Source organism: Antennarius striatus, chromosome 8 (genome assembly GCF_040054535.1).
Source record: "Antennarius striatus isolate MH-2024 chromosome 8, ASM4005453v1, whole genome shotgun sequence".
NCBI lineage: Eukaryota > Metazoa > Chordata > Actinopteri > Lophiiformes > Antennariidae > Antennarius > Antennarius striatus.
In genome coordinates, this window is record NC_090783.1 from 21,729,858 (window position 1) to 21,742,131 (window position 12,274).

Genomic DNA, 12,274 nt, shown 5'->3' on the forward strand with positions numbered 1-12,274 from the left:
CATGAAGGAACAACAGCATGCCTTTACTAGCATGATGCTCAAGAGTTTGTTTTTCACTCCATTACAGGAGGAGCCCACATACGACACAAGTACGCTTCATGTTTCATAGCCAAACAAACATTGTTTGGATCAAAATAAAAGCCTGTTTTGTAAAATAATAGCAGTTGGGAAACTTCTTGGAATCTGGCATTTTGATGCTACACATGGACCATGTTCTAAGAAAGACCATTATCAAGTTGAAAACTTTCCTCTGACTAATAGCCTTGTTCTGAACAATCGATGTTTTAATAAGGAGAGAGTGGGTGGGGGGGCTCTAGTTATTCATAGCATAAAAAACTGTTAAGTATATTATTTATTGTAATTCAAATCACTGCTTTATGTTTTTGTGCAAGGTTAAGACAATTGTCTTGTATGTAAGTCAAACCATGTTAACTAAGATGTTTAAATTTGAATCTATTAATTCGTAGCCTGTGGAACGAGAGTGAGTCTATTCTTAGAAATATATAAAAACCGTTACAAACGTAATGTAGAGCTATTTGAAGGTCACCTGTTTAAAAAAAAAATTGCCCACATTTTGCCGTAAAATTCTGTGTGTGTGTTTCATGTCACATTTCTTAGAATAAGAAGCTGCATGTTGCCAAGGTAATCACGGGAAACTCACTGGACTGAAGTCACCAAAAACAAGCCATGCCCCTATAGTTTAGTTCACACAGGCACAACCCATCAGCTGCTATAAAATCCTGAGCCCTCAGAACGTGCAACTTTTCACAGGAAAGACAACCAAACAGCACTACTGTCAGACATCACCTGAAAATGTATGGTTCGTGGAAGAATAGGACTTGAGATGATGCATGTTGAAGGCACGGTGGAGTTCTCCATTTGTGGAAACACAAATTCAGTCTCAATGAGCACAATGTCTGCAGAAGACATTGGCGCTGTGGTTGGAGGAGGCAGAAGACCGAGATCCCACTCCTATTACAGTCCAGAGGACTGCAAGAAATATGGCGTGCTGACTCAACCAGAGGAAACCAACGTACGACCTCGCTCTAGGTATGTTTTCATCCAACCCTTGTTGATTGATTGATTGATTGCAAATTTATCTAAGGGGCACATCATGATTGTAGCAACAAAAAAAAATGACTACAAGGAGACTCAATTCCTAATATTCATTGAGACTGACTGAATTGCTTGTCAGGTCTTTTTACAGTTATGAATCATCGGAGAAGTTCTCCGACTATGAAGCAGGAATCTCTCCAAATTCCAGTCCACAGAGAGAGAGAACCAGTTTCCTGACCCAGAATGAAATAAACAAGAGAGAACAGATAGACTGGGATGGGGATGGTGTTCAACAAACTTCAAAAAAGTCCAAGTCTAAACCAAAGAAGAACTTATTATCTACAGAACTTAATGGTGCTGTTATCGTGTTTTTCACTTACTTTACTCTCAAAATGAGAATATTTTCAAAGAAAAATAGTTTCCTTTCACTATCTAGCAAAACAACAAACACATGTCTTCATATTTTTCTCAGGCAGCAAAGGCAGTCCGAAGTCAGTGTTTATGATGACCATCTCTGAGTTGGACAACTGGGAAGTCAGCTCTTACTCAGCGATGAAGTATGGACAGTTTGTGGACTGGGAGAAGATCGACCCTGAAGCGGCAAAACGATACAAACAGATTCTTAACAGTGATCACCAGCAACTCATAACTATGGCCAGAGAAGGATTCTGGGCCATGCCTCACACACTGAGGGCCAAAGCTTACTACCACACCATTCACAGCATCAACTCCAGGTTAAAAATGTCACATTAAATTTTTACAAATACCATGTTTTAAATAAACTGAAATAATATTTTCAAAATGTATTGGCACTTGTGAAATGAAATCCACATCCTCAATTGACTTGAGCGTGGCCTGATGTTATATCTGCAGTGACACTCTTACTTCAGACAGAGATATCTACTATAAATTGGCAAAGAAAGTCTTTGGAGAACAGAAAATCAGCACCCATCCAGTCCCACAGTACATGGAGGAAGGAGAGATACCCAGGTACTGTTCCCTGTTCCCGGTCAGTAACTATGACTACGTAAGCATTAAAAAATGTTCCCATTGTGGGACGAATAGAGGATTATCTTTATCTTATAACATGCATGTCAGGTAACATTTATATGGTAAATTCATACTTTGGCGGATGTTAATTAAATTAAATAATTTGTATTGTCACTTTGTTTTCTTAACTGTTTTACTTTTCAAGTTTTAATTATTTAATGACTCAGGCAGACATTGCAGCTAAAAACCTTAATTGTGAAACTTTGACATAATCACGGTTTATTACCCCTTACTATAGGCTCTAGGATGTCTGTTGTATTATTCGCAATATATCACATCATGTCTAGAAGGTAATGATTTGTTTGGGGACTGGAGGCACATTGGGTCTACCATCAACCCAATAAAATTATTCTTTTTTAACATAAAAAAAACCCTCCCCCTTTGTTTGTTTTTTAACAAATCATACCCTGATGTCTATGTTAGAGAGCACATGGAGAGTAAAACCATGCTGATCTCTTTTTTTCTGCAGACAGACATTTTTGTTTCAGCACATTTAGAAAAAAAAATCATGTAGTCCATTTCCTCATTATCATTTTGTATTCATTTCAAACCCAAGACAGTGGTGTTCTCGTCAATACTGTGGATATTAGAGGCTTGAATTTTAAGAATGTTTCTTGTTCTTGTTCCAGAATATTAAATGCATCATTCATACGCATAAACATTTCTCTAGATTGGAAGCTTGACCAAGTGGCTTGTTCCTCTGTTTTTCCAGGTACTGTCTCAACAAAGCAGGACTTAACTCTGTGAAAAAAATCCTTCTTTGCCTTGGAAAATATTTCCCCAGCATGAACTTCTGCCCCATCCTGCCTGCATTGACTTCCCTTATCCTCCACTTCAGTGAGGATGAGGCTGAGTGCTTTTACAGCTTGTCCAGACTTATCTGCTATGAAGACCCCAAGAAGCGTTACATCGACCAAACCTTTCTCACCTATCGTGCCTCCTGTATGACGTTTGGAGACCTCGCTAACAGGTGTTGCAGGGGCATCCGTAAGCTGATTGCCAGCTCTCACCAGAATCTCTTTGAGTTTTACTCTGACTGGATCATGTGGATATTCGCTGACCTTCCATTCACATACGCCATTCGAGTGCTGGATGTCTACCTTTTGGAGGGATACAAGGTCCTTTACAGGTTTGTTTCTGCTGCAGTGTGACACAGTAAAATCCTTTTGTGTGATTTTCCCGTGACGCATCTATTTCACAATCATTATTTCACAGGGTGGCTTTGGTTTTGCTCGGCCTATATAAAGTGTCTGTGTCATCTCGAGTGGCAGATGTGGAAGACTTCAGGACAGATATGAAAAGGTTTGTGAAGAACATAGATCGCCACTGCACAGCTGAGAAGCTTCTTGAGAAGGCCTTCATGATTCCTATGGCCACCCGGGCGGAGCTCAATCTCCTGTTCAATGCCAATAAGGACTCCCTCATGCAAAAAGGCGTCACCATAGACCAGAAGAGGTGAGTCTGTGCAAAAACAGGACAGTGAAAAGCATTTTTTCACCGTTTTTTTTTAATTTTTTTTATCACACTTCGTCTCAAGTTAATCTTTGCATTATTTTTGTTTTCTGTGTTCCTAAAGGCAGTTGGTAGAGATTGTCGACTTTGACAGCTTCACCTCCAGTGTCGTGTCAGCGACTGGGATGAGAGTCATCTGGGCCTGGATCCCTGAGCGATTTGCTCTTTTTAGTCCCATTAGGCTGTTTGATATAGCTGAACACGGGAGAAGTCTTGCTTCGTAAGTACAGCACTCGTGTTCCCTTCATTCAACCCATAACTCATTTCATTACATCTCGTTATTTAATGTGCAGTTCTTTGGGTGTGAAGGTAATGTCTTTTTTTTCCCCCAGTTATATCATCCTGAGTTTTGAGTTTTGAGTTGGTTTTGGCGACACAGCAGCTTAATAAATAATATTCTGATGAGTGAACGTATAATCTCTTTAAGGAGACACCAAATATTTTTTACATAAAAATGAATGCTAAGATATTTATTTATATGCTAGGTTTAGTCAGACATGTTGTCTGGTTACACACGAGGTATTTTATGAGATATTATGAAAAACTCATGTTCCTGTGTGTGTCACACATAGATTTTATTCACATGTGGAGGGACATGAACCAGTAGTGCTGATAATCAAAACTGCGGATGAAGAGGTAATGTGACTAATGGGTTAACGAATCCACTTTTGCATTGATTCAGCTCTAGATATGATATGCAAAATTAAATATTTGCATTTTTCGTTGATCAGGTCTTTGGTGCCTTCCTGTCAACAGATGTACTGGAAAGAAGAAAGTATGACTCTGAGGGACTAATATATTTTGGAACAGGGGAATGTTTTGTGTTCACGGTGAGACACACTTTATTCTACGTATTCTTGCTGCGATGTACTTCAGTTTGCTGAAGTGAAGAAGTGAATTTAATGGATTTCTAGTGCAACTTTCTTTTATTATCATTTGGTGTTAAAACAAGAAATGTGCCAACTCCTTCAGCTTCGTCCCAGCATGGAACGCTACCAGCAGGCTATGGTCAATATCATGACCAGAAGAGTTTCATCTGATGTGTGCACTAGTAGGTGTTCCACTATGACATCCATGACTTTGACCTGCCCTGCTGGGACGCCCCAGGACCCCAGCTACCTGACGATCCCCTTCACCGCACCATCGGAGGAACATGTGATCGCCAATGAAGGAAAGAGACCCAAGGAACAAGAAGCATCCATGTTCATAGCTGGAAATGATAGTCAGCTAATTATTGGTATGTGGGTTTACCATATTGTGAGAGATTGTTTCTTTTTCAAAAGGTCTAGTCAATGACGTTAGCCAACAAGCGTTGCAAAGGCAGTGCTAATGAATGCGTCCTTTCTTAGGTGGTGATGGGGGATGTGCAATCTGCCTAGAGGAAGGTTTGGAGAGCGGATTCTCGGAGCCTTGTGACACATTCAAGAGCATCCCACTGTGCACAGGAAACTTCAAAATCCAGGCCTTGGAAGTGTGGGGCATCCAGAACTCTATTTCCATTTATAACAGATATTCCTCTCTGTAAATTCACAGTTGTGTATATGGAACATTTCTTTTTGATGATGCTTAACTGGACGATATTTTTATGTGGCTTTCAAATATTTATTTTTTGAAATACAAATATTGTGAGGATTCTATTGACTTCAGTAAATATCAAGTCAATTTTTTTTACATAGCCTTATGAAACATACAGTACACAGTCTTAAAGTATATGATAAGCCTAAGTAATAGAAACAGTTCCCGTCTCAGAGAAGCACAATGCAAAATCTTCTAATGAAAGCATCTAGGCACAGATGGAAAGATGAGATGTCAGCTACAAGAACAAACACATATTACACAGACATATGCAGCAATCAATCAATGAGGATAAAGTTTTTCAGGTTTGTTTCTGTTTTTTTATTTAATTTTTTATTTTAATTTTTTTTTTACTGTGAGTGAAACCCAGAGTAAATGTAAGGAAAGAGAGAACCCACAGAGACACAGGAAGTACATGTAAACTTCACATGGAAAGGTCCTAGGTCTGGAATGAGACCCGAGTCCTTCATGTTGCGAGGCAACAGTATAAGCCACTGTACAGGTAGCCTCTTCATTCATCATGATTAATATCAGTCAGTGAATATTTATTAATTTCAATGAAATGGTCATCTGTTGTAACATTTGTATTATTTCGTATTCCTCTGCATTTGATTACATCCATGGGATGATATGTTTATTACTTATTTAGTAAGTCATGTATTACAATACATTGGATGGTATCTCAATATAGTGGTGCCAAAAGCAAATGACTTTTAGACAGAAAAAACATCTTAGTCAAGTTTAAAGATTGAAACTGTCAACATATATCAATAACAAGATATAATTAAGCCTTGATTATCTTATAGATAGATAGATAGATAGATAGATAGATAGATAGATAGATAGATAGATAGATAGATAGATAGATAGATAGATAGATAGATAGATAGATAGATAGATAGATAGATAGATAGATAGATAGATAGATAGATAGATAGATAGATAGATAGATAGATAGATAGATAGATACAAATATCAGTACACTACATATACAATACAACATCAACTTCAAACTACCTCTGTGAAGTAGTAATCATGACTATATTAGTATAACATTTATCCATATTAAACAGTACACTGAAGGTTATGGGGAAAATTCCCTGGATTATATCATGACTGCAAACATTTAGGAAGAAACATATCACACAAAACACTTGGATCATAGAGTTAATACTGTATATGGTAGAAACTAAAAAGATCTATAAAGAAATTAAAGGGATAATGATATTAGTAATATCAATTGAAAGTATTGGGATGAAAGTAAGAAGATAAGAATGCTATTCAACTTTGAAATACGTACAGTATACAGGTTCAAATAATTGAACGTGAACTTGTTGTAGACACTATTGTCCAGTGGGTGGCAGTAGTGCAGACTCGGTGATGCAGACTGCTGCTACAATCAGAGAAGAAGAGCTCTTCCCACTCCTGCCAGTAGTAGATAACCCAAGTGTCGTGGATGGAAGGCCGTGGACTATGTTTGTGTCTCACACTCAACCCGTTGCGGACAACAGATGTGACAGCCTTCAGTGTTAAGGAATATTAGACAGGTGGGACTCTGTCTTTTTTCTGTCAATTTAAATATCATGCAGAACTAGAACGTTAGCTAACATGAATTATATATTAGCTTTAGCTAAGTTAGCGAATGTTGTCAATACAGTAACGATCCGTGTTTATGAATCACAAACCCTGAATTTAAAGCCACTAATAAAAGTAACGTAGCTTGCAGTAGCCATGCAATAATCAAATGTTAACTACCAGGAGATGAAGTCATGCTCAACTGTACTCAAATCAGTTTGGATTTGTTGCCCTGCCCATTTACAGATGTTCCATTCGCTCATTAACTAATCTGTGTTTCTCATCAGAACTGCTTTTTCGAAGAGCATTTTGCATCATTTCACCCCTAACTCCATCAGCCCTCTCATGCTACGATGGTACAGTTCCATTCCCCTTAAAAGTCAGCATGATGAGATGCAATAGCTTTATTACTAATGGTAATATTTGTCTCAAAGGGGGACGGTGTATTGAAATATGCCACAATGGAATCTGTTGAAGAAAGTGGCTTGTTAGTTACAGGAATTTCTCAGCATGTCAGCACACCTCTTAGAACTTTGGATGACTTATTATTCATTCCATAAAGGCATCTCCCAAACAGAGCTAGCTGATGAATGAATAACTGCAGAGTTCATCTTGTTCTCCTCCATGATAGCCTCGTTGTCTGACACCCCTCGTCATTTGGTTGTCAGAGTAGCTGTATATTAGAAAAATATATTCAAAACAGTGAAGATATCTGTCAAAGTTAAAACTTGTAACTTAACTTTTGAGTTGTTGAAAACCATGTTTACAATTCTATGTCTCTCTCATGATATAATCATGTTCTTCATGCGCTGGGCTCCAACTTTGAGGAAAATATGTGCTAAATTGCATGTGATCACTCAAGTCTTATAAATGTTATAATCTTGCACCATCTTATTACAATTGTTAAGTTCTGTCGTCAGAAAATAAAGTTTTCACCACATTGGTTGAGAGTCATCTGTTGTGTTTAATGCTATAGAACTAATGTGAGACAGTGAGTCCACCACGTTTCAGAAGTAGAACCGAATGGACAATCCAAACACCTTCTATGGTGTGTAATCAACAAACACAGCATTAGATGCCACTAAATCCTCTTTTTTTCTCACACTTTTGTTTTATTGCACACATAGGGACATGCCAATAAGTCATTAACTTTTGTCAAAGATATTTGTTTAAATTAAGAAAGTTATTTAAAGGTCTTTCTGAGGTATTTAGACTCAATTTTCAGTTCCATTTCAACCATCAGAGGTAGTTTTGGTTGGACTTTTATAGTCACACTTTAAAAAAACACAATCACTTTTTTTACAATCTGTCATCTTTCATTTCCTCTGAATGTGTGTGTTTTATGTTAAAAGGCTGCAGTCATGGACCCAGATGATGCCTCTGCCCCTAAAACAGAATGTTCCGATGACAGTAAGTGTCTTCTTGTTTTACAACTGGTTCTGTTTCCTATTTTGTCAAGTTTATGGTACGTTTTTTGAAAATGTTATGAAAGCATTAATTTGTATAGATATTATTGATGCACTGGCGTTGCGCCCTGAGTTTCCTCCACCTCACACCCTCAGTCAGCTGGGATAGGCAACCTACAACAGCGGATGAAGTGGTTTGAAAATGAATGAATTAATATAAATATTAATAGTAATATTAATTTGGCCTGATCCCCTTTAAATAATGTGAACTGGCATTGAAAATAAAGAGCTAGAAGTGTTTGTCAAACATTTTTATCTCCCTTCTACAATTAAACATCCCAAAACCTCACTTTGTGTGTTCACTACACATTAAATCATGTACTGTATCTTTAGTCATTAATAAAAGTAAATTATATACTTCTGTTATGTATTTTAATAAATTTACTTAATCAAGAATATTTTATTCATTGTTCTGCAGATCCAGCTGACATCTTGAAGGAGTTGTCAGAATCAGATTCTAATGACGCTTCCACCACCACTGAGCCAGAGAACTCCAAACAACCAGAGAACAATATAACCGACAAGTGTTACCCTTGCCCCACCTGTGGTAAGGTATTTGACAGACCATCAAAGCTAGAGAGACATAAACCTGTACATGCGAGGACACCTAAGATTCTTCATCAGTGTCAGCATTGCAGTAAAAGTTTCACTCAAAAGGAGAAGCTGATCCGACATGAGAATTTTCACAGTAGGACTAACAAGCACCCGTGTCCCGACTGTGGAAAGGTTTTCAACAGGCCTTCAAAATTGGACAGACACAAACGCACACACTCCAAGAAACCGAAGGTGCCTCATCAGTGCTCATACTGCTTGAAGACTTTCAGTAAACCGAACAAACTTGTCCGTCACAAGCGGATGCATACTGGGGAGAAGCCTTTCACTTGTGCTGTCTGTGGGAAAAGATTCTCTGAGTCGGGTCATTGCAAAGCTCATGAAAAGACACACGAGGAGCAGCCAGAAAAACCCCACCGTTGCTCCGACTGTGGAATGTGTTTCTTCAAAGCCTCGGAACTCCGTCGCCACTTCCGCTCTCACACAGGAGAGAAACCCTTCAGATGCACCTTATGTGAAAGCTGCTTCTCCCGTTCCGAAGGACTGAAAAGACACATGAGGAGCCACACAGGAGAGAGGCCGTACAAATGCAGCATTTGCAACAAGGGATTTTATTCTCGTCATGATTTGAATATTCATGGTTTGACGCACTCAGGAGTGAAACCACATCTCTGTCCTGTATGTGGCAAAGGCTTCTCACAGCTGGGCAACATGAAAGAGCATGAACAGAATGTTCATATTAAGTCAGAGAGATATATTTGCAATGAATGTGGGGCAACCTTCACGCGATATAAGTCTCTGACACAACATCAGCGAACACACACTGGGGAGCGGCCCTATCTGTGCCTCACCTGTGGTCGCAGGTTTTCATGGAGCCATTCTCTTAGCAGACACCAGAGGACACACACGCACAGACAGCTGACTATGGATGCTGCCAAAGACAGATCACATTTTGAAGAGCCCTCTGAGACTTCTAGCAGTTGAAAATAGTAATGATTCCCATTAGAAAGGACCTTTTCTATTTTTGAATAGTTTCTCTCCTACAAAAGTAAAGTGCAGTACAGTATATGCAATTTTTGCAAACTTCAGAGTTGAGACACAAATTAGCTTTTTTTTTCTACTCCCAATATGTTTATTTATCAAAGCCAAAAGATGCATTCACTCACATCTAAAATTCAAACAATGTTTTCAGACAAGGCATCTTTCTAAGTAGCGATCAGCAGTTTCTGTATGTGAAGAAGCTGCAAGTTTTGTTTTTTAATAATGTGCAGGAAGATGTGTTATGATGGATGGAATGATCTCTTTTTTGTCATTTAAGATCTTTCAGAACCAAAGCAGAGTTGCTCTGACAGAAGACCTGGGACTTTTATTTGTCAAACAGTTGAACAAGTCTGTTCATCTGTTTGTTTCTATATTATTCATTCAATGGGAGCTTTCTTATAGTGAATAACTTAGTCAGATGTAATCTGCTGTCTCACTATTGCACTGTCATAGAAAGCATTAACCAGCACAACAATCATGCAAGGTTCATTGCTAGAAATCCGGTGATTTTTTTTTTTTACTGCAGCTAATGAAAGGTGAATTTTCTTGTTGCTGATTGTTAATAGTATTTTTATTTTTTATATCAGGTTCATTCTTGTAATAATCATTTTTTTTATAATTAGATATTCACATAACAGTAAGTGCACTATTATGTATGCATTCATATTTTGTCTGGTCACTAATGGGAAAACCCTGCTATGAGATTCCATCATAAATTTTGAACCGTGGTTTGATTTGTCCAAAGCCGAGCAGCTACTTTCTCTGAAATGAGCTGTTTAAAATTAAAATCAATATAAAACTTTTCATATTTTCTGTTTAATTTTATCATGTTTGTAGTGGAACTAATATAATCCAGTGATCTAGGCATTTTTTGTCCTTGGTGTCATGGGCCAAATGTACTCCAATGATCCATAATACAAATTTGTCTCCAGGTTATTGGATGGATGGATGTAGTGCGGGAAGACATGAGGGCAGTTGGTGTTAGAAAGGAGGATGCAGAAGATATGCTGACATGGAAGAGGATGACGCGCTGTGGCAATCCCTAATGGGACAAGCCAAAAGCAAAAAGCTTGAAGTTTGCAGTTCTTCACTTAAAACTGAAATTTCTATTTCTTTCGGGGCCATTACACACATACACACACACACATTTCGTTTTCTAATTCTGACCGACTGGTAGAGTATCCAGATACTACTACTCCTGTTGGAGCAGAAAACAAACAACCCAAACCACCAAGACCTCTCAGACATTTTTTTAAACTCCTCCCTCTCTCAAACCATCTTTCTTCCCTTGCTAAAACCTTAACATAAAATGTTAAAAGATAACAGATCTTCACTGCACTGTCACTATCAGAATAAATAACGGAATAAATAAATTCCTGCATCAATATTTTATTATATATTGATAATAAACTGGCATATCACTACCATTTTCTGTTGTAAATGTGGAGTTCCGCTACAGATCTTTTCACACTAATGAGAGAAACGGGTTGCATTCATAGATGAATGTACTGTATGTGAGACAGGATTTTTTTTCTCACGAAAGAAGTATTATATGGAATAATCTTAAATGCTCTTAGCATGTTCGTGTAAAAAAGCAAACTGTAAATCCATCAGTGTTTGATTTGGATTCCCCATGCTGGAGTGATGGTTTTTTTTTGGTTGTCATGTTTGAAGCTGCAGTACACACTTGTGTCCACCTGATGGCAGAAATTTACTCATGTTCGTTTAGATGACATTAGAAACAGAATACTGTATGAAGAACGTTTGCTCACATTTGTTATACGAGGTCTATGTTAAAATGTTGGTAATAAAAATCGAAAGCTGCTTATATAAAAAGTACAAAAATAAAATAAAAACTCATATGCTGCTAATAAAATGTCCCACTGTAGAAAGTAACTGGACCAAATCATTTAGACCAGGATAAAACTTGTACAGATGACTATGAATAACCACTGGACATTCAGCGTGCAGCCTCGTGTGTGTGTGTGTGTATGTTTGTGTGTTTACGTATTTATTTACTTCTTTTCTTAAAAAATATAACACTGAAATTAACATTGGACCCACCGAATAGAGAGTGGTTACCATAGCTGTAGATCTTTGCTCAGGTGTTATCTATTTCAGAAGTTAAACTATTACATATGGTGTTTGTAATGTAATTAATCGGTCAGTCGTGTCAATCCGTCCAAGCTAAGGGCGCTGGTGTCACATGAGCGCCCCGCCTTCTAGCAGAATAAAGCTCAATGGTGATTGGCTGAAAGTACTGTCAATCTAAAGGTAGCTAAATACAGAACGCACAATTGGTTTGTGACATGTCAATCAAAGCCTTCTCTGAAACACGATTGGTCCACCCCTCCTCGTGCTCCAGAGAGTGCACCGCCCCTCCTGTACCCTTTACATTGAATGATTGATGCTGAAGCCGTTTTTATCACGTCCCCGTGGAAGATTAG

At 38.1% G+C, this 12,274-nt stretch overlaps 2 protein-coding genes across 2 annotated transcripts; both read left to right on the forward strand.

Annotated features, from left to right (window-relative positions):
• Window positions 1-777: 777 nt before the first annotated feature.
• Window positions 778-5,928, forward strand: LOC137600485 (TBC1 domain family member 24-like). The gene is made up of 11 exons (XM_068322140.1): window positions 778-1,050; window positions 1,196-1,410; window positions 1,529-1,790; window positions 1,930-2,046; window positions 2,819-3,235; window positions 3,322-3,561; window positions 3,683-3,838; window positions 4,191-4,254; window positions 4,350-4,448; window positions 4,591-4,855; window positions 4,968-5,928. The coding sequence occupies exons 1-11, from the start codon at window positions 818-820 to the stop codon at window positions 5,141-5,143; spliced, it is 2,244 nt and encodes a 747-aa protein (XP_068178241.1). The 5' UTR covers window positions 778-817; the 3' UTR covers window positions 5,144-5,928.
• A 274-nt stretch (window positions 5,929-6,202) lies between these two features.
• LOC137600329 (zinc finger protein ZFP2-like) lies at window positions 6,203-10,629 on the forward strand. The gene is made up of 3 exons (XM_068321888.1): window positions 6,203-6,740; window positions 8,121-8,178; window positions 8,653-10,629. The coding sequence occupies exons 2-3, from the start codon at window positions 8,130-8,132 to the stop codon at window positions 9,768-9,770; spliced, it is 1,167 nt and encodes a 388-aa protein (XP_068177989.1). The 5' UTR covers window positions 6,203-6,740; window positions 8,121-8,129; the 3' UTR covers window positions 9,771-10,629.
• Window positions 10,630-12,274: the final 1,645 nt, after the last annotated feature.